Source organism: Podarcis pityusensis, assembly GCF_964106645.2.
Source record: "Podarcis pityusensis genome assembly, chromosome: 3".
Classification (NCBI taxonomy): Eukaryota; Metazoa; Chordata; class Lepidosauria; order Squamata; family Lacertidae; genus Podarcis; species Podarcis pityusensis.
In genome coordinates this window covers 122,719,413-122,739,066 of record NC_138026.1, presented here as the reverse complement: position 1 = coordinate 122,739,066, position 19,654 = coordinate 122,719,413, and the positions used below count along the sequence as shown (strand labels likewise).

Here is a 19,654-nt window from a genome sequence, read left to right as displayed (position 1 = left end):
CCCTTTCTCGCGGCCCCCCGTTTTTGCGAGGGGAGGGGGTCCCCTCCGCCCTGGTCCTCCCCCCCCCCCCCACTCACGGCGGTGCCGGCGCGGCAAGGGCGGCTGGCTGGCTCCGTCCTCCGCCGCCTCCTCCTCCTCACGGACCGGGCCGGCTCTGCGGGGGGCCGGGAGGAGGGTCCTCTCGCGCATGCGCCCGCCCCCGAGCAGGGCCGGACGACGGCGCTCGCGACCCTGGCTCCGCCCTCCGCGCTGCCATGGCAACCGAAGACGGAGGGCGGGGCGAGAGAGAGAGCGGCTTCTCCCGCCTCGCAGGCCCCGCCCACGCGCCCCTCTGCGCACGCGCCGGAGCATCCCCGGGTCTCCAGGGGCCAAAGCGGCTGAGCGAGGCCCCGCCCGCGGAGGAAGAGGCTCCCCGAGCATGTGCAGAGCCAATCTTCGGCAAGGAGGAGGGGGCAGGATCGGGCCCCAGGGGAGCGCCTGGCTCGGCAGGGCTCCTCCGACAGGGGCCCGGAAGGGGAAAGCGGAGCCACCCTCTGACTTCCTCCCGCAGTGCACAGTTAAACTGTGGAACTCCCGCCCACAGGATCCTGGGCGCTGGTGTCCAAAAGGCAGTTCTTCTCTCGGTTGCCTCGCACCAGAGGCTGCTTACACGTCCGCAGTAGCCTTGCATTCCCCCACAAGCCCTTAGGAGGAAGGGGGCTGGGTGTCTCCTGGCCAGGGGGGGGGTCCCCACTAGGAGGCACATATAAGCCAGCCTCTGGCATTGGCCCACTTTGGCAGCCCTCTGCTTCTTCTTTGGCGATCCCTCGTAGCCGAGGAAGATGGTCTTTCATGAACACGGTCTTGAGTCCATAAGGAACTGTGAAGGCCAATTCTGGATCCACACGTCCTTCCAGAGTGGGAACATAGGTTTCCAGGCGGGAGTTCATCCCAGTGGAGGGTTAGCCAAGCAGGCTTCATCATCATCATCATCATCATTATTATTAGAATTTATATACCACCCTATACCCAGAGGTTATAGCACGTTTCTCTCTTCCGTCCTGAGTTCGAGTGTCTTCAAAGGCCACAACACCTTTGGTAAAGACTGTTCTCCAAGTGGAGCGCTCGCAGGCCAGTGTTTCCCAGTTGTCTAGGTTTATACTACATTTTTTTAGATTGGTCTTGAGAGTCTTTAAACCTCTTTTGTTGACCACCAGCATTACGCTTTCCATTTTTAAGTTCCAAATAGAGTAGTTGCTTTGGAAGACGATAATCAGGCATCCGCACAACATGACCAGTCCAACGAAATTGATGTTGAAGGCTCATTACTTCAACACTGGTGATCTTTGCATCTTCCAGTACACTGGCATTAGTTTGCCAAGTGATGTGTACATTTTTTCTGAGACACCATTGATGGAATCTTTTGAAGAGTTGGAGATGGCGTTTATAAGTGGTCCATGTTTCACAAACAGACAGTAAGGTTGGTAGTACACTAGCTTTGTAAACAAGCATTTTGGTTTCCCTGCGAATGTCCTGGTCCTCAAACACTCTGCACTTCAATCGGGAGAAAGCCGCACTTGCAGAGCTCAGGTGATGCTGGATTTCGGCATCAGTGTCAGCCCTTGTGGAAAGATAACTGTCCAGGTAGGAGAAATGATTGACACTTTCCAACATTACACCATTGAGTTGGATTTGTGGCACTGCAAAGGGGTTGTTGAGCGATAGGCCAAGCTTTTCATAAGCTTCTGCAAAGATATTTAGGAGGGTTTGGAGGTCATTCTCTGAGTCTTCACACACTATGTTGTCATCAGCATCTATGACGGAAGTTATGGTACGCTTACTCTTTACTTTCTGCCTGCTCAGATTAAAGAGCTTTCCATCTGTTCAGTATATGATTTCTACTCTTGTGGGGAGTTTCCCTTTGACAAAGTGTAGGATCATGGCAATGAAAATAATGAATAGAGTTGGGGCAATAACACAACCCTTTTTAACACCTGATCCCACTGTGAATGGTTCACTTTGAAAGCCATTGTTGCTGTCATATTATCATAGAGGAGCCAAAAGATGTTCACAAATTTATCTGGGCAGCCGATTTTCAGAAGGACAGTCCACAGGGCATTACGATTTACAATGTTGAAGGCCTTAGGTCAATAAATGCCATATACAGGGATTGGTTTTGCTCTCTGCATTTTTCTTGAAGTTGTCAAGTGATGAAAATCATGTCCAACAACCTCCTAGAAGGTCTAAAACCATTTTGGGGACCCTCAGATATGGTTAGGAGACTATTTGCTAAGATCCTTGCAAGAATTTTGCCAGCTGCAGCTAATAGAGAGATGCTTTGATAGTTTCTGCAATCTGTCACCTTTCTGAAAGAGATTGATAATTTTGGCATCCCTAAAGTCTGCTGGGATCTCTTCTCTCTCCCAGGTTTTTCCGATGAGCTTGTGAAGTTGTTGTGTAAGTTCAATTCTGCCCACTTTGAAGACTTCAGCAGGTATCCCATCAGGTCCGCTGGCTTTGTTGTTTTTCATTTGGTTAATAGCTGTATACAACTCTCCCAGATTTGGAGATATTGCAAGCTCATCTTTATCTTGGTTTTACAGAATTTGTGAGAGAACCTCAGCAGCTACGGGGGAGTTGCGGCTTAGGAGATGTTGATCATGTTCTTTCCAGCGCAGTGCAATAGCTTCTTTATCTTTTAGAAGTGTGATACCGTCTGCTGAGCGTAGGGGGCATATGACATGATTTATTGGCCCATAGATGGTCTTTGTGGCTTTAAAGAAACTCTGTTCATCGTGAGTGTTGGCTAAGGATCTCTTGAGTTTTTTTACCCACCAGGTGTTCTTTAATTATCTGGTTCTTCTTTGAACCTCAGCCTTAGCGTTGAGATAGGTTTTTTCTTAGTGGCGCAGTTTCTATTTCTTTGCCAGATCTGAAAGGCCTTCCTTTTCTTGTCAATTATATGTTCAATCTCACCATCATTCTCATCAAACCAGTCCTGGTGTTTCTTGGCTTGGTATCCAATAGTTTGTTCACAGGTTGTTAAACAATGGATGTTTTTAGCTTGGTCCAGTGTTCCTTGATGTTATCAGGGATGGGCCTTAAGAGTCGTTTGGAAGCAATCCCGCTTAATGGGATCTTGAGGGGCTTGAGTGTTCATTTTGCGCCTTGGTTTCCTTCCTTGAAGCCTGCGTTGAGGTATAATCTTGATAGCCACCGTGGAGCGTATTAGTCGGTGGTCTGTCCAGCAGTCATCGGCACTCGTCATAGCTCTGGTAAGGAGCACATCACGGCCATCTTCAGCTCGGACAATTACATAGTCTAAGAGGTGCCAGTGGTTTGACCGGGGATGCCTCCATGATGTTTTTAATTTATTTTTTTGTCGAAAGAGTGTGTTGGTGAGAACAAGGGTGGGCGCTGCACATATTGTAAGTAAATAAGATTCCATTCTGGGTTCTCCTGGGCTGAGCGTGAAGTCGGAGGGGTGTCCCCACTCGGAGGCCCCGCTAGGCCGGCCTCTGCCTTGGGACACATTGGCAGCCTAGCGATGCGCTGGCTGCCTCTGCAATTCAGGGAGCAGGACAGCAGCCAGCAAGACCCACAAGGAGACCCAGCAGCCCCACGGCCTCCCTCTTACCACCAAGAGACCTGCCCTTCCCCAGCAGGACTGCCTTGCAGGAGTGCCCTGCAGGGGGTTGGAGCAGATGACCCTCGCGCCCCCCCCCCTACAATTCTAGGATTCTAAGCAGGTGCAGGCTGGTTGTTTCTGGCTTGATCTTTGGGATTTGTGCTACATTCGTCCTGCAAGGAAAGGCAGACGAGTCGAGCGCTAACCTTGCTTCTTCCACCCCAGCCTCCAAAACCTGACCCCCAAGGGCCTTTAGGGATGCCAGCAAAGCAGCAGTGCATGGCCCAAGAGGGGAGGGTGCTGGCATGTGCCAGAGGCAGCTGGCATGCCCGGGGAGGCTGGTTGTGGGGCAGGAGGTCTGCATGTGGCTTTTCAGCTGGAGGAGGCCTGAGCGTGTCGCGTACCTGCTCTTAAGAAGCCTTTTCCTCAAAGCACGTAAACTAAAAGGAGCAAGTCAGACGTGGTATAAATCCATCTCATCCTTCAAGGTCAAGGTGTGGATTGCAAAGACCTTGTACAAGCCACAGCAGGCCAGGCAGGTGAGAGCTCAAGCTCCAGGGCATAAAAGACGGAGACAAACAAAAACCAAGGCAGTCCGGATCAGTCAGCTGGTGAGGGATTAAAAAAATGTTAGCACACCCAATTAGCTGTGCAAGACAGGATGGAAGGGATGAGGCCAAGTGACGAAGGGTAGCAGCATGGAGGGTACCTGTTTTTATCTTGTGAACTGAGATCTTTGGATGAAGGCTGGTATATAAATCAAATAAGTATTTTTCTAAAAAAGAAAGTAGCATTGGCAGACTTCTGGATTTGTTCAACTGCGGAACTCCCACAGGAGGCAACCACCAACCTAGATGGCTTTAAAATAGGCTGAGACAATACTAGAAACCCCAGGGGGGGAGACGAGTCTTGAGTTTGAATTCTGCTTGCAGGTTCCCCCAGGCATCTGGTTGGCCACTGTGAGAACAGGATGCTGTGCTAGATGGGCCTCCTTTGGCCGGATCCAGCAGGGCTACTTTCACCTTCTTCTGTATGTCCCAGGCTCAGCAGCAGAGCCAGCTGTGGGCTGACTCTCAGAGAGTCGCACTCCAGCTGTAGCGCACAGGGCTCCTCGGAAGCCTCTGCCCCATGGCAAGGGGTCCAGAAACACAACCAGAGCCCTGCAGCAGCTGGATTTGAGCCAAAGGGGTTCCATTGCATCCAGCATCTTGTTCTCGCAGCAGCCAACCCAATGGGAAGCCCACAGGGAGGGCCGGAGGGCACAGGCAGCCGCTCCACCCACTTGGGATTCCCAGCAGCCCCCTGGAGAGCACAGGCGTCATGGCCAGCAGCCGTCCAGAGCCTTTGGGTCCTGCATGGATTTGTCTGCAAGATTAAAGGCATCCTAGTTCAACAAAGGTCCGTATAGTTAAAGCCATGGTTTTCCCAGTAGTGATGTATGGAAGTGAGAGCTGGACCATCAAGAAGGCTGATCGCCGAAGAATGGATGCTTTTGAATTATGGTGCTGGAGGAGACTCTGGAGAGTCCCTTGGACTGCAAGAAGATCCAACCTCTCCATTCTGAAGGAAATCCGCCCTGAGTGCTCACTGGAAGGACAGATCCTGAAGCTGAAGCTCCAAGACTTTGGCCATCTCATGAGAAGAGAAGACTCCCTGGAAAAAACCCTGATGTTGGGAAAGATGGAGGGCACAAGGAGAAGGGGACGACAGAGGACAAGATGGTGGGACAGTGTTCTCGAAGCTACCAGCATGAGTTTGACCAAACTGCGGGAGGCAGTGGAAGACAGGAGGGCCTGGTGTGTTCTGGTCCAGGGGGTCACAAAGAGTTGGACACGACCAAACGACTCAACAACAACAACAAGTTCAACAGTGCCCATCATAGCCACCCTCCCATATTTTATGTGCTGAAGGAAGAAGAAGTGAAATGATGGAGAGAGCAGGAGAGGCCCTTTCCTTGTCCTGAATTCAGTGTCACCTGGCCATCCCGTTCTGGGAGGAGTCCTGGGAGGCTGCCAACATCACATCCAGCCCCCCTTCCGCTCCCCACTTGGCTTAATGAACTCAAAAATTGGTCCTTTGTTCCATGACATTTTTTGCTGTTCCTGATACAGGCAAATTCTGCGCTCACCTGCCCTTTTCCAGGAGAGGATCCGAGTCTCCAACCACAGAAGCTGACTCCCCTTCACAGGGATCTGCTTGGATCCCCTTGTGCTGGATTCAGGTCAGTGCTGCCTCCCTCTGGGCAGAACTGGGGCTCAGAGCAAGGCGCCTGAAGCAGCCATGCCTGACCCCTTGGTAGTCCAGCAGATATCCCATCAGGGAAGTCACCCAGCCCAATCCTGCTCCTTTGACCTGCCGCTGTCCCCCCCCCCGGCACTGCTGGGGCAAGAGGTGGCAAGGGGGGGGTCAAATGCAGAGGCGGGGGTGGGTGTGCTGCCTTCCCCTCCAGCTCTCATTGCCAAGCAAGTCTGCAAAGTGGACACTGGAAACCCCTGACAAACCGCCCCCCCCCAAAAAGCTAGTAGAAAGCTTCTGCAAAGCAGAACAACATACAGTGGAATGCTAGTAGTAAGTAAGTAAGTAATAATAATAATAATAATAATAATAATAATAATAATAATCCCCCACCCATTTCGCTGGGTTGCTGCAGCCACTCTTTCCCCGTAAAAATGGCCCACCAGCATTAACCGGAGGGGAGGGGGGACATTTGGAGAGGAGAAGTGGTGGTGGTGGGAGTGGAGGGGGCTACTCAAACCCCTCCTCAAGCCTTTGGGACAGCTCAGCTGGTAGAGAAATGTGAGTTTGAGCCCCACGTTGGGCAGGGGGTTGGGCTAGATAACCCTCAGGGCCCCTTCCAACTCTACAATTCTATGATCCGCCCCCCATTCCCTTCTTTAGAGCATCGCCTTCCCTGGAGGTTTGGCCTTGTGAGGGGCTGCTAGGGGGCCCAGGCGCCATGCTGAGGCTCTGGGAGCCAGAGGGGTTGCCAGGAGGCCCAAGGCTGGGCATCATCCCTCCAGGGCCTCCCGCAGAGGGTGAGAGGGGGCTGCTTCCTCTCAAGAAGAAGCCCTCCCACCTCTTCCCCAGGAGGGGAGCTCAGGCGCCCCCCTGTTGAATCGCAGCCCCCTCACCAGATGGCTCCCCACTGACCTTGAGGGCAAGTCTCCTTCCACGGCCATCGCAATGTGGCAACCCCAGCTGGGAGCTTGGCTACTTTCTGAAGAGGAGGGAGGACCATGGGGTTGCCAAGCAACCAGGGAACCCCATTGCCCAGCCTGGAGTGTGGCGGTTGCTAGGCAACATGGGGGTAGGGGATGCTTTCCAATCCCAGCCGCTTCCTTGCAGAGTTGGGCCCCTGGGTCACCTCGATCCATATTGTCCAAATTAGAAAGAATGGACTGACATCAAGATGGATGAAGGGGAGATTAAAGAAGAATGAAGTGGCTACGTCAGGAAGTAATGGACTTATGTTTGCGACAGGAGCGGGAAACCTGATTTTATATATATATAAAATTGCATTAAATTTAAATAATTTGGGCTGATTTGTAATCATTTGGAAAACCAATAAAAATAATATATATAAAAAGTAAGGAGATTTTTTAGGAAGAACTTTCTGAAGGCAAGAGCTGTTCAACAATGGGACTCCCTCAGAACGTGGTGGAAACTCCTTCCTTGGTGGTTTTTTAAAGCAGAGGTTGGATGGCCATCTTTCAGGGATGCTGAGATTCCTGCATTGCAGGGGGTTGGACTAGATGACCCTGCGGGTCCCTTCCAGTTCTGCTGTCCTGTGATTCTATGGGCCAGAGTGTGGCGCTTGCCCCGGCAGCTGAGGCTTGAGCATGGCAAGCGCAGTTCTGAGGCCATCGGTAGGCCTGGACGGTTGAGGCTTCAGCCAGAAATAGAGAATTAGTGTGCAGCAGCTTTGAGCATGCCCCATATACCAGTTAATAATTGGCATTACGCACTGATGCTTATTATGGAATATTTGCAAACAGTCTGATCTTATTGTCTACCTCCTCTTGGGAACTAAACAGCAACACAAAGTAACCCTGCTCTAAACTCCCTTGATTTCTGGCTCCACGTGACCCAATCACGCTTGCTTTGCAACCAAAAGGGCATTGGAATCTGTGCAGACCTCTCTCTCAGGAAGCATTAAGAGGCTGGTTGGAGGTCTGCCCTAGACATATTCGTGCCGTTTTCACCAAAGCAAATAAGCTGAACATAAAAAGGCTTATAGGGGAAAAAATGCTTTGGAGAACAGGTCTGCTTTGTTTGTCCTGAAACAACAGCTGCCTCTATATTGGAGCTTTTCGTGTCGTTTAGGCATTTGTTTTCCCATAATGAGTTGGAAGCAGAATGAGAACCGAAGTTGCGCACAGCACTGTGCAGAGCAGAATAGGACCCAGCCATGTTCTCCCCCCATGGCCAAGATCCTTCTGTAATGTCTACACTCAAGTAAGTCACATTCACCAGAAGTCTTTTTCATTGTTAATTTAAAATGCCACCTCTTGATCCAGGTCGGGGTTAGTATTAGTTGCCCCTTGCATTGTTGTTGTTGTTGAGTTGTTTAGTGATGTCCGCCTCTTCGTGACCCCTGGACCAGAGCACGCCAGGCCCTCCTGTCTTCCACTGCCTCCCGCAGTTGGGTCAAACTCATGTTTGTAGCTTCGAGAACACTGTCCCACCATCTTGTCCTCTGTCGTCCCCTTCTCCTTGTGCCCTCCATCTTTCCCAACATCAGGGTCTTTTCCAGGGAGTCTTCTCTTCTCATGAGGTCGCCAAAGTCTTGGAGCCTCAGCTTCAGGATCTGTCCTTCCAGTGAGCACTCAGGGCTGATTTCCTTAAGGATGGAGAGGTTTGATCTTCTTGCAGTCCATGGGACTCTCCAGAGTCTCCTCCAGCACCAGAATTCAAAAGCATCCATTCTTCGGCGATCAGCCTTCTTTATGGTCCAGCTCTCACTTCCATACATCACTGCTGGAAAACCATGGCTTTAACTATACGGACCTTTGTTGGCAAGGTGATGTCTCTGCTTTTTAAGATGCTGTCTAGGTTTGTCATTGCTTTTCTCCCAAAAAGCAGGCTTGTTTCAATTTCGTGGCTGCTGTCACCATCTGCAGTGATCATGGAGCCCAAGAAAGTAAAATCTCTCACTGCCTCCAATTCTTCCCCTTCTATTTGCCAGGAGGTGATGGGCCCAGTGGCCATGAACTTAGTTTTTTTTCTGTTGAGCTTCAGACTATATTTTTGCCCCTTGCATGCCCTCTCTTAATTCCTCTAAGTCTTATTTCTCTTCCAGCGAGATGCCTTTCATTAATGGCTTCTTCTCATCTTCGTAACAAAATAGTGATACTTTGCTATACGGAAAAAAATAATGAAGAAAGCCAGTAATTAAAACCTCCCTTCCTCACCCAAGAACAGAAAGTGTGGGGTCATGGAGGGTTCTGCCTGTCTCACAGGCACTTTAAAATCTTAATGAAACTGCTGAGCGAAGTCATTCAGAGATTGGGAGCGAAGGGAGGACTCCAGCCTCCCAGTTCTACTTTTCATCAATGGGGGCGCTGAATTGGTGCCTGGGATCGTTATGGACAGGAGATGGGGAAAATTAAGGAAAGTGGAATCCAGGGAAGAGAGTTTTTGTTGGCAGAAAGGTGGTGCTCAGCACTGTTCTGGATGAGGCTGCATTCGCCCCCCTCCCATCTTGATGATGCTGAGCTATCCTACATGGTCACTAGAGAACTGAGGGGCACTCAGCACTTTTCAGAGGCTAGCAGGTATGTCATCTGCAGCAGTTGATGGCCTGGTGACTTCTAAACTGAATGGTCGCAGGGTTGTGAGCATGCCACTATCTTCTGGGAGGGATCCTGGAAACCACAGGCCACGTAGCTTAACGTCCTAACCTGGAAAACTGGTGGGAAGTGTTTATTGTATTGAAATATACTTTTCTTTATTGTTTTACTATTTTTCTTTGCGTTTTTTAATTTATTTTTTCTTTTTCTTTATATTATTCTTTATGTATGGCTTGTTACTGATGTATTTACTTTGCAATAAAAAGTCTTTAAAAAACAAAAAGCAAAAATTGGGCATCTGAAAGCAAGGGGGGCATTTCCGTAGCAGTTGTGAAGGGGGGGGGTTGCCAGGAAAACTTGAACATTAAAGGGACTAGATAAGCAGGGACCCGGGTGAAAGGCCACCAGCCAACTTAGGAGGGAGGTCCCCAAAAGATGGGCACCACAGAGCCAAGTTAGAGAACTGGGGGGGGCCTGGCAGTCTTAGGGGCAGGATCTGATCAGAAAATGGATGCAAACACTTCGAAGCAGACCAGGAAGCATCTCGCAGGTAAGAAGGCTCTGAAGTTTTCTCTGCCTTTGCCAGCCAATGAGGTCTTGGACCCCCTTCAGTTTGTTCTAGCAAATGGGATCAAACTGAGGGGTCCAAGAGTAAAATTGAGAACCAGTGTAAGGAACTATGGGTGATCTGTACTTTGTTTGCAGTACGATGGTTACCTGAAGGATCTTTTAACTCAAGTAGACTGACCACCTTGAAGGGGATCCTTGAAGATCAGACACACAGACAACTAGGGGCTTCTGATTCTGGTCTGCCGTAATGGAGGCAGCTCCCATGATTGCGGGAGATTGTTGGCAAAGAAAAAACAAGGATAATTGAGGGTAATTATCCTTGCAAGTTCCCCCAAGGACAGGGGGGAACTGGCTTCACTTGCAGATCGTCTCGGTACCCAGCTCTCGCTCTGGCATGGATTGTGGGGGGCAGGGAGGCACTGAGTGCAAAAGCCCTTCACCTGCTGAAAACCCTCCTTCGCCGCCATTAAGAAGCAAAGGTTCTCCTATTAAGAGTTTAATTTAGACTAATGTACAGGTGTGTGCTAGAAGAGATGAGATCAACTGTGGAATTGAAGCAGCTGCAAGGTTGTTAAGGTTTGAACTTGAAAGATTTCATTCGGTGTAAAAGATGAGGGGGAGCCTACGGCTTCTTGATATAAAGTTTTCTTTTGTACATTTATGATTCAGCAACCCTCCCTTGAAGTGCTTTGTTCAATTTGTGTATGTTCAGGGAAGTGGGATGAAGCTGGATTGCAGATATGGAATATAACATCAAATGGAACTATGTGTGTAAAAAAAGAAAAAGGAAAAAGGTAGGAAAGCTCTGTTTTGCAAAAGGTTTACGATGGTAATTTAGAGCTGACTCTTCCCTATCCTTTATTATCTATGGACTGAACTGAATAATGCTAAAAGGACTTGGAATTTAATTAAACTGGAAGTGTAACTGCTTATCTTCGGCTGAATGGAGGGATGAAAGAAATCTGCGAGCTTGCCAAGGAGTTGATAAGGTTCATCACTGAGTTATTTGCAGATCATTCTCCTTCCTAGGTTGAGAGGGGAAAATGGCGAAAACAGCTTGGGATTTTTGCAGCTGCTGCTAAAGTTGCAAAACAATGAAGCACGGGACAGAGCAATGGAGAACTTCTGAAACAACAATGGGATATTAGCTCCACCCAGGGAATGATGGAGTACAGCAACAAGCGGGAAAAGATAGACATAATATTTTTCAAGGACAGAAAAAAACATCATAGACAGAATAATTGCCACAGGAAGAACAAGGATATGGTTTGAATGCTTCACCTGTACGTTTATAAATCATTTAATGTGTGTCAGTACGAATGGAAGTTGTTAATACTGCAGTTGTTGTATAAGGGATTGCTATTTTGACTGGAGTGTGATTGAAATTAATAGGATTTTAGAACGCAGAAATCATCAAATCATCCATTCTAGCACGCGGGGGGGGGGCACTTAAATTACATGATTTGGCACCTGAAGGATTGGTATTAATAATTGTATTATAATTTGGCATTGTTATAATGAGGCTATTATTGGGTTATTGTAATTGAAAACTAATAAAAATTATTATCAATAGATACTGACAACTAGATTATTTAGCAATGTTTGAAGAAGCAAGAGAGCTCTTCAAAGGAAAGCCCCCCATCAAATGCCACTAGTGGATCAACTTGGAACCTTCCAAGGGACCATGGCGGCAGCGGGGGGGCGGGGAGTGTGACAGAGCAAAGCAGGCGGGAATCCCAAGCCTCAGCCCCTTGGGGGGGGCAGGAGGAAATGCACTTCTGTGCCCCCCACGATGCTGCCCTTTGCTGCCAACTGGTGCATGTAGCTCTGCACATTTCGTTTACACCCACATCCTGTTTAGCACGGCAGATTTAATTGCCGTATTTTTTGCTGTATAAGACACACTTTTTCCCTCCTAAAAAGTAAGGGGAAATGTGCGTGTGTCTTATGGAGCGAATGCAGGCTGCGCGGCTATGCCAGAAGCCAGAACAGCAAGAGGGAGAGCTGCGCAGCGAAAGTAGTGATCCCTCTTGCTGTTCTGACTTCTGGGAAAGCCGCGCGAAGCCTCTTCCGGGCAACAGGAGGAACGCTTCACTTCACTGGAGAGGCGCTGCGCAGAGGGAAAGCTGCGCAAGCGTGAGGAGAAATGGCACCCCTTCCGTTTCTCCTCCCGCTTTGTTGGAGAGGCGCTGCACAGATGCAGAATATTTTTTTTATTGTTTTCCGCCTCTAAAACTAGGTGCGTCTTATGGTCGGGTGTGTCTTACAGAGCGAAAAATACGGTGACCGGCCAAAGCAGATGCAATCGCTACCTGTGGATTGTTGCTGCCTGATGGACTGTTGGTTTGAGCCACCCTTGAGAGAGCGCTTGTGAAGGCCCCCCCAAATCTCAATGCTGCCCCCCCAAACCCCGGAAGCACAGACGCAGGAGCCTCGTACCATGAGAACACTCTTTAATGAGGAAACAGAAACGCACAGGGCAGCAGGTGCTATCACAGCCATTACAAGACTATCCCAACGGAGGGGCGGGCGGGGGGCCAGTCGCACTCGGGGGGCCGGGACTCCTCCTCCTCCTCCTCCTCTGCGGTCCTGGGGCAAAGGAGTCCTCTGTCGTGTCCCCCACCAGCCTCGCACACCTACGGGGACCAACTAGTGGGGGGGGGGAGAGAAGGTGCACAAGTAACGGTTCACACTTCACACTACTCCAGAGGGAGACCAGGTGGGTGGGTGGGTGGGCAGAGGGGGGGTGGAGGGGGGCTCTGTGGCCCCAACAGTCAGCCAGGGGGCTGGGGGGTTAGCACCATTGTGTTAAAAGAGGAATGTTGGGGTGAGTATGCTGGCAACTCTCAAGACATCCCATACCTCAACGGGTGCCTCTCAGGTCTAACAGGTGCCAACCACCATGGGCTGAGACCCCAACTGGCTTTCCCCCCACAAGCTCTTCACAGTGGGTCGCAGAGGACAGTGCACCCAGCCCCTCTTCCTCTGCGGAGTGGCAAGGAGAGGCCCCAAGGCTTTGGGGAGCAGCCAGCCTCCTCCTCCCGGCTCTCTGGTCCCTTCACCCCACGGCCCATTCTCCCTACCCAAGGATCAGAAAGGGATTCCTGCCTACCAAAAGGTGCAGATACGAAAGCTCCGTATCCTATGCTGGAATGTGGGGAGAGAGGTCCCCTTGCTCTAACCACTGCACTGCACTCTCCAGGGGGAGCCCAGGGGTCCTGGCCCTCCTCTTGCGCCCTTGGCTCGGGGCCCTCCCTGGCAACTCCTGCCTGGTGGGCTGGCGGAAGGATGGGGTGGGTGGGAGTTCTCCCACTTTAGCCCTCCCCCCTTGCAAGAGAAGGCACTGAGTGGGGCCTACAGAGAAGGCCAGGGAAAAGGGGGGCAGGCAGCAGAGGACCCCCCTCAATCCACCTCATGGCATCATCACCCCTCCCCGGGGAAGAGAGCAAAAATGGGGGCCCCACTACTGCTAAGCAATGTTGGGATGAACCTCTCTGCACAGCAAACGCTGCTTGGAAAAGGGGGGGGGGCTCCACCCTAGAGACCTTTCCAGCCCCCTCCACCTGCCTCCCCCTTTCTATCCTACTGCTAGTCACACAAAGCACCTTTTAATTCAGGATTATTCATTTTTTTTCCACGTGATGCACAAACAAGTCAAAATGTCACTTATCCAAAAAACCCAACGTGCAAAACAGAAAGGAACTGGGGGCCCAGGTGGCCCCCCCTTGGCCCTGCCCCCTCCCTAAGTCGGCCCCCACCGCCCGTGGCACTTGGGGGAGCTGCCCCCCTCTACCTGGAAGAAAGAGACAGAAGCAGCCCAGCATCGCCCCCCCCCCGTGCATCAGCCTGCGTTTCCATGCAGCCGTGGAGTGAGGGGGGGTGCCTCTGGCCCGGGACCCCCCCGGCAGCCTCATTCCGGGGAGGGGTCTTGGTGGGGGTCATCAGGTGTGAAGTGCTGGTCTTCGGCGGCAGCAGCTCCGGTAAAAGGTGTGTCTGCCTGCAGCCCGTGGGGCGTGGGGGGGCAGCCGGGCGAGTGGGGGGGGGCGGCGACGGCGTCCTTAGTTGGGGGACAAGTCGGGGGAGCAGCTACCAAATGCCGCTAGACCTGCCTCCGGGGGGAGCGAGAATCCGGGCCGAAGCTCGCTTTGGAACATGGTCATCGATCTGAGAACCTGGAGACAGAGAAGGACGGGGCGGTCAGAAGCACACCGGCACCGGGGGGGGGGGGGAGGCACATCCTGTCCCAACCAGGCCACAAGGACCAGCCGGGGAGGAGAAAAGCTGTGGCGAGGACCCCCGTAAACAGCCCCACCAGCTCTCCCCCAAATTCAGGCGCAACCCCCCTCCCCGATGCCAAAAAACTATTTCCTGCTGCTGCAATTTGGGGCAAGCAAAGGGTGAGAAGGGAGCAGAGGCTATAGAGAGTGGAAGGGGCTTCGGCCCCTCAGTATTTGTGGGGAGGGGCTGAGCACCCCCAATATTGAGGGGTGATTATTCCCTGCTGCCGCCAGGCAAGCACTTGCACACCAGGCAGGGGCGGGGCGGGTCATGTGATGCCAGGTCCCCTCCATGTGGGGGGCAAGTCGGCGCCCCTGGAGGGGAGACAGAAGCAGGACGGGGGGGGGGGATCCACCTAATACAGTATATCTGAAGGAGCATCTCCACCCCCATCGTTCTGCCCAGACACTGAGGTCCAGCGCAGAGGACCTTCTGGCGGTTCCCTCCCTGCGAGAAGCCCAGTTACAGGGAACCAGGCAGAGGGCCTTCTCGGTGGTAGGACCTCTTCCCATCAGATGTCAAGGAAATAATTAACTATCTGACTTTTAGAAGGCATCTGAAGGCAGCCCTGTTTAGGGAAGTTTTTCATGTTTGATGTATTACGATATTTTAATATTTTGTTGGAAGCCGGCCAGAGTGGCTGGGGAAGCCCAGCCAGATGGGTTGCGTATAAATTATTATTATTATTATTATTATTATTACATCAGGGCTTGCAATCCCCCTTCCCTGCCCCCCCCCCCGCTGAGCAATTCAAGGAAGAGGAAGAGACCCCCTTAGTGGCTATAATCCCGATTTCCAGAGCCTGCCAGGGGTTGAGCTTGAGGAGGAGTTGCTTCCATCCTTTTTTTGGGGGGGGGGACACTGAGGTTCTGGCCGAAAGGGATCTGCCAGGTCGAATCCAGCGACAAAAGCACCTCCCAGAATTCCCAAGCAGGACTTTGGAGGCCAGGCTGAAGCCTCTCACTTTTGACACCTGGCATTAAGTTTGAGTGCCAGACATGGCACGTCTTGCTCTGCCAGCCTTGAGTAAGAGGCATCCCCCCCCCCCCGCAATTTGAAGGGACAAACAGGCTGAAAGAGTCAGGCTGGCAGCCTCCCCCCACTTTGCTCTAGGAAGCAGATTCCCCATTGCCAACTACGGCTTCTGCGCGCAACAGAGCCCTCTTCGCAGAGGTCAGTACAAAGAGTATCTCTCCCCCCGCCAAAAAGGAAAAAAATCACATCACTGGTGCAGCCTGCCCCCTCGCCTACTCATCACCCCATGAAAGCCCCCTCTAAAATGACTGACCATGCAACCTCCAGCAGAAGAGATGCCACCTGAACCACCTCACACGGTCTGCGGACCCCAGAGCTCAGAGCCCCCAGGCATTCTCAGGTCCAAACCAGATGCAAATAATGGGATTGGAGAGGGGGAGAGAAGTTTAACTCTCTCTCACGTCCTGCTCTGGTACCAAGAAAAACCTCGTTTTTGGAAGCTGCTATTCGCATTTCAACTCCCTTGAAATGCAAATAGCAACTTTGGAGTGGTGTTTTCTTCTCAGGACTGTGGCAGAGAATGCAAAAGAAAGAGGATGTTTTTCCCTGCCAGATATGAGATTATACTATGAGGCATCTTGTCTCTGTTGGCTGAAGGAATGGATGACATTAAAAATTCACATATTCTAGATCTAGAAGGTCATGATAATATTTAGCTTATTTATGGTATGAAAAGGTGAAAGTTCATAAAGGATTTACAAATCATATAATTAGGGGGGAAATTATAGAGTATGGCATAAATATAAGAATTTATTAGAGGTAAAAATACCACTTTGACTCTCACCGTTGGAAGCCATAGTGGTAAAGAAAAAGAATATTATGGAAAGATAGACAGCTTATAGAAATTTATTAAGAGGGAGGAGTACAAACTAAAAGAATTTAAGGAATTATCAGGAAAATAATAACATGGATACAATATCATTATTTGCATGAAGTATTTAAGAAAGATAGGATACGAGGGTTTGGGGAACAAATATCACAGCTGGGGAGAGACCTGTTGGAATGTAATGTAAAAGTGCTGTTTAAAATGTATAAAATATTATTGGAATGGGAGACAAAGGATGATCAAGTAAAATCCTCAATGATACATAGAGGCAATAGAAACTGGTCATAATATAGACATGGAAGCATGGGGACAATTGTGGAATATGGATGTAAAATACAGCATGTTATTGTCTAAGAGAAAATTATATGAAAGTGATATATCAATGGTATTTAACACCGAGTGAATAGGCAAAAATGTATAAATCTAAATCAAATAAGTGTTGGGAATGTAAAGAGAAAGAAGGTTTTTTTATCATATGTGGTGGTCTGGTTGTAAGGTTAAAGCTTACTGGGAAATATATATAATGAATATAATGAAATGAAAAGGATATTTAAAAAACAAAAGCTTTTCTTTTGGGAATTATAGAGACAGAACTACCTAAATTGTATAGAATTTTATTAATGTATGCTACTACAGCAGCAAGAATGTTACTTGCCCCAAAATGGAAAAAAGCAGAAGTCCCAGCAAAGGAAGAATTGATACAAAAACGTATGGAATATGCGGAAAGGCAAAACTTACCAGAAGAATAAGAAATCAAGATAATAATTTTTTATAAAAGAATGGAAATGGTTTATTCAATATTTACAGATAAATTATAAACAGATAAAAACACCGGCAGGATTATTGCAACAACCTGCAGTTTTATAAGGGTATATAGGTAAAGTAGATGAATAAATGAGCAAATTAAGTTAATTTGGATATGCAGAAGGTATTAAAAACAAATGTGAGGAACCGCAGAAAGAGGGGGAAGGAAGTCAAGTTTTGAAATGTCAAAATGATTGTAAAATCAGTGAAATGTATAAAATCAGTGACATGTATAAACTTGAAAAATAAATAAATGTGGAAAAGGACTGTGGCAGAGAAGGAGGGAAAGGGACCCCCTGCCCCTTCTCCAGCTGACCTTTCAGGCAAGAGGCAGAGCCCTGCCCTCTGACCCCTAAGCCCCACAGGCCTCCTTGCCTGCCCCACTGCTCCCTCTCGGCCGCGGCTGGCAGGAGACTCCTCTGCAAGGAGCGACACCCCTTCTGTGTAGCCCTGCAGGTGTGCCTCAAGGGGGGGGAGAAGGGGCTGGACAGGGGGCTATCCTGACCCAGCCAAAATACCCAGCGCTGGGGAACCCACTCCCTCCAAAAGGGGGGGGGGCTCTCCTTCCTTGGCTGGCTACCTGTTACGGATTCTTCCGCTGTGATTCCTGCAATGCGAGGGGCTGGGCTGGATGACCCTTGGGTGCCCCTTCCAGGATGCTATGCCCACCTCCCCAAGAGAGCGGCTTGGCCTGACTCCTGCCTGCGCCCCACTCTGGCGGCTTCCTCCTCTCGCTCTCCCTTCTCCTCATTCCCAGCCAATGCAGGATCAGGGCGGGGGGCAGGCCCTGCAGGAATTGGGGGTGGGGGGCGCTGGTGGGTGGTGGGACAGGGGAGGGGGGAAGCCAGGTCCCAGCCCTCGTGGGGCAGCTGGCTCTGCTGGGCAAGGCAGGAGGCGGGCAAGCGGGGCAGGGGAGATGCCGCAGCCTGGGGGGGTGCAAAGAGCATGGCGTGGGGGGCTCTCCCGCCTCTGCGCGCCCTCCCCCACAGAAGGCCCCGCGCTCCAGCCCCGCTCTTACCGGAAAGGCTGAAGCCGGACTCGTGGAGATCGCGCATGCCCCCGTGTCTCGTGGCCGGCCGGGTGGGCGTGTCTGCCAGGGGCGTCCCCGTCTCTTTTTTCCCAGGGTGGGCAACCACGGCCACGTCCCCCAGGTAGGGGGTGCGGTCCACGCCCTTAAGCTTTAAACTCTGCGCGGAGCAAGACAACAAAAGGCACACACAGGTCAGCGGAAGAGGCGGCCTCTGGAGACCCCCACGCCCCCAGGGTGGGGAAAGGGGGAGCCTGCCTCTTGGGGGGCTCGGGGGGGGCGGGCGGGTGAAATGCAGGCCGGGGCGGGGGCTTGGGCTGGGAGGGAGCAGCTGCCTCTGGGGGCTGGGAACGGGGGCTCCTCACATTTCCCCCTGTGCCCCCCTCGACCAGCAGGTACTGGGCCCTCGGTGCCACGTCTGCCAGCCTCCAGTCTGCTGCCAGGGACCCCCCCTCCAGATGCCACTCTCTGCTACCCACCCCCCACTCCACTCTCCTCGCCCCAGACTACCACTGGTCAAACAATGAGGCATGCTGGGAGGAGGGCCTCCCCAGCCTCCCCTCTCTTTACAGCAAGGACCACAAGGCGAAGTGGGGCGAAGAGGCAGGGGCCGGTTGCTTGGCTCACCCCCTCTTCAGCCCCCACCCCTTGGGAAGATTCCCTCAGCTCCCCCTGCCTTCCTTCATCTCTGGGTACAGAGCTTGTCTGCCCCCCATCCCAGGAAGGACTAAGAGGCTTTCAGGGTCCTTGCGTCAATTCTACCGTTCCAGGATTCGGGGGGGGGGGAGGGCTGGGGTGCCGGGGGGGCCTCCTTGGTGACCTCCCTAACCCCCTCCTTTGGGTCTCTCGGTCGCTCCTCTGCTCTCCTGCCAGCCTCTCCTGGGACCAGCATCTCCCCTCCCAGTCAAGCCTCTTCCTCTTTATCCCTAAGTTGCCCCTCTGCTCAAGTGGTAGCCATCTCAGTCCTGCCCCCCCTGGCCCTTCCAGCCAAGTCTCGCTAGCCATGCCAGGCCGGGCCGAGCCCCACTCTTCTCCTTGCAGGAAAAAGGTCAGACATTTCCTCCCTCTTTGCAAAAGACCAAACCCCAAACACCTGGATGCTGATTTCTGCACTTGGACGCCCAAATCACAAGTACACCTGGGATGCCCAGTCCTGCTCTCACCCTCTGTGCCTCCCCCTGCCCCACTATCCTCCTCCCACAAACCCCCACCCCTTGGGCTTCCCGCAGCCACGCTCCTGCCCCAAAAGGAGGAACTGGGGGGGCTCCAGCCTTTCCCCCTGCCCACCGTCTGTTGTTTGCCGCAAGCAAAAGCCTCTGGACATGCCCCTCCTCCTCTTCTTCCTCTCTGCAGAGCCTCCCCCCCCCCCAATCCATGGTGGTCTTCAAGGCTGCCATGCGATGGGTGTCTCTGCGTGCAATGCACTGCGCTCCCTCCCACCCCCCTCTGCCCGGTTACCTTTTCCCGCTGCACCAGCTTCTTGTAGACGGAGTCTGGGAAGGAGCGGAGGGGGCAGAACTTGCCGGTGCCCTCGGCGCACATGAAGACGCCATTCTCGTAGACCACGCGCCCGCGGCTGATGGTGACCAGGGGCACCCCGTGGCAGCGCATGTTCTCAAAGAGGTTCACGTCCCCGCCCTGGACCTGGGTGCTGGCTGAGATGGTCCTGGGGGAGCAGGGAGCAGGGAGGTGAGGCAGGGCTTGGGCCGGCAGCTGCT

General features: G+C 51.8%; 2 protein-coding genes across 5 annotated transcripts in view; both read right to left on the bottom strand.

Moving 5' to 3' along the window:
* Positions 1-6,855, bottom strand: part of MAPRE3 (microtubule associated protein RP/EB family member 3) — a 34,368-nt gene extending 27,513 nt beyond the window's left edge. Inside the window, exon 1 of one of the 3 annotated variants that reach the window (XM_081000013.1) lies at positions 6,758-6,855. In XM_081000013.1, the coding sequence (XP_080856139.1) occupies positions 6,758-6,786 (29 nt within the window). In that variant the 5' untranslated portion in view covers positions 6,787-6,855. Of the gene's footprint in view, positions 1-77; positions 227-6,757 lie in introns of those variants that run through there. The other 2 variants (XM_081000014.1, XM_081000015.1) reach the window with 2 other exon arrangements.
* Positions 6,856-12,404: 5,549 nt separating this feature from the next.
* The window catches only part of DPYSL5 (dihydropyrimidinase like 5), a 38,191-nt gene continuing 30,941 nt past the window's right edge, over positions 12,405-19,654 (bottom strand). Inside the window, exons 11-13 of one of the 2 annotated variants that reach the window (XM_081001023.1) lie at positions 19,395-19,602; positions 17,928-18,096; positions 12,405-14,138 (exon numbers count right to left, since the gene is read on the bottom strand). In XM_081001023.1, coding sequence (XP_080857149.1) covers positions 14,053-14,138; positions 17,928-18,096; positions 19,395-19,602 — 463 coding nt within the window. In that variant the 3' untranslated portion in view covers positions 12,405-14,052. The remainder of the gene's footprint in view (positions 14,139-17,927; positions 18,097-19,394; positions 19,603-19,654) is intronic. The other variant, XM_081001024.1, reaches the window with a different exon arrangement.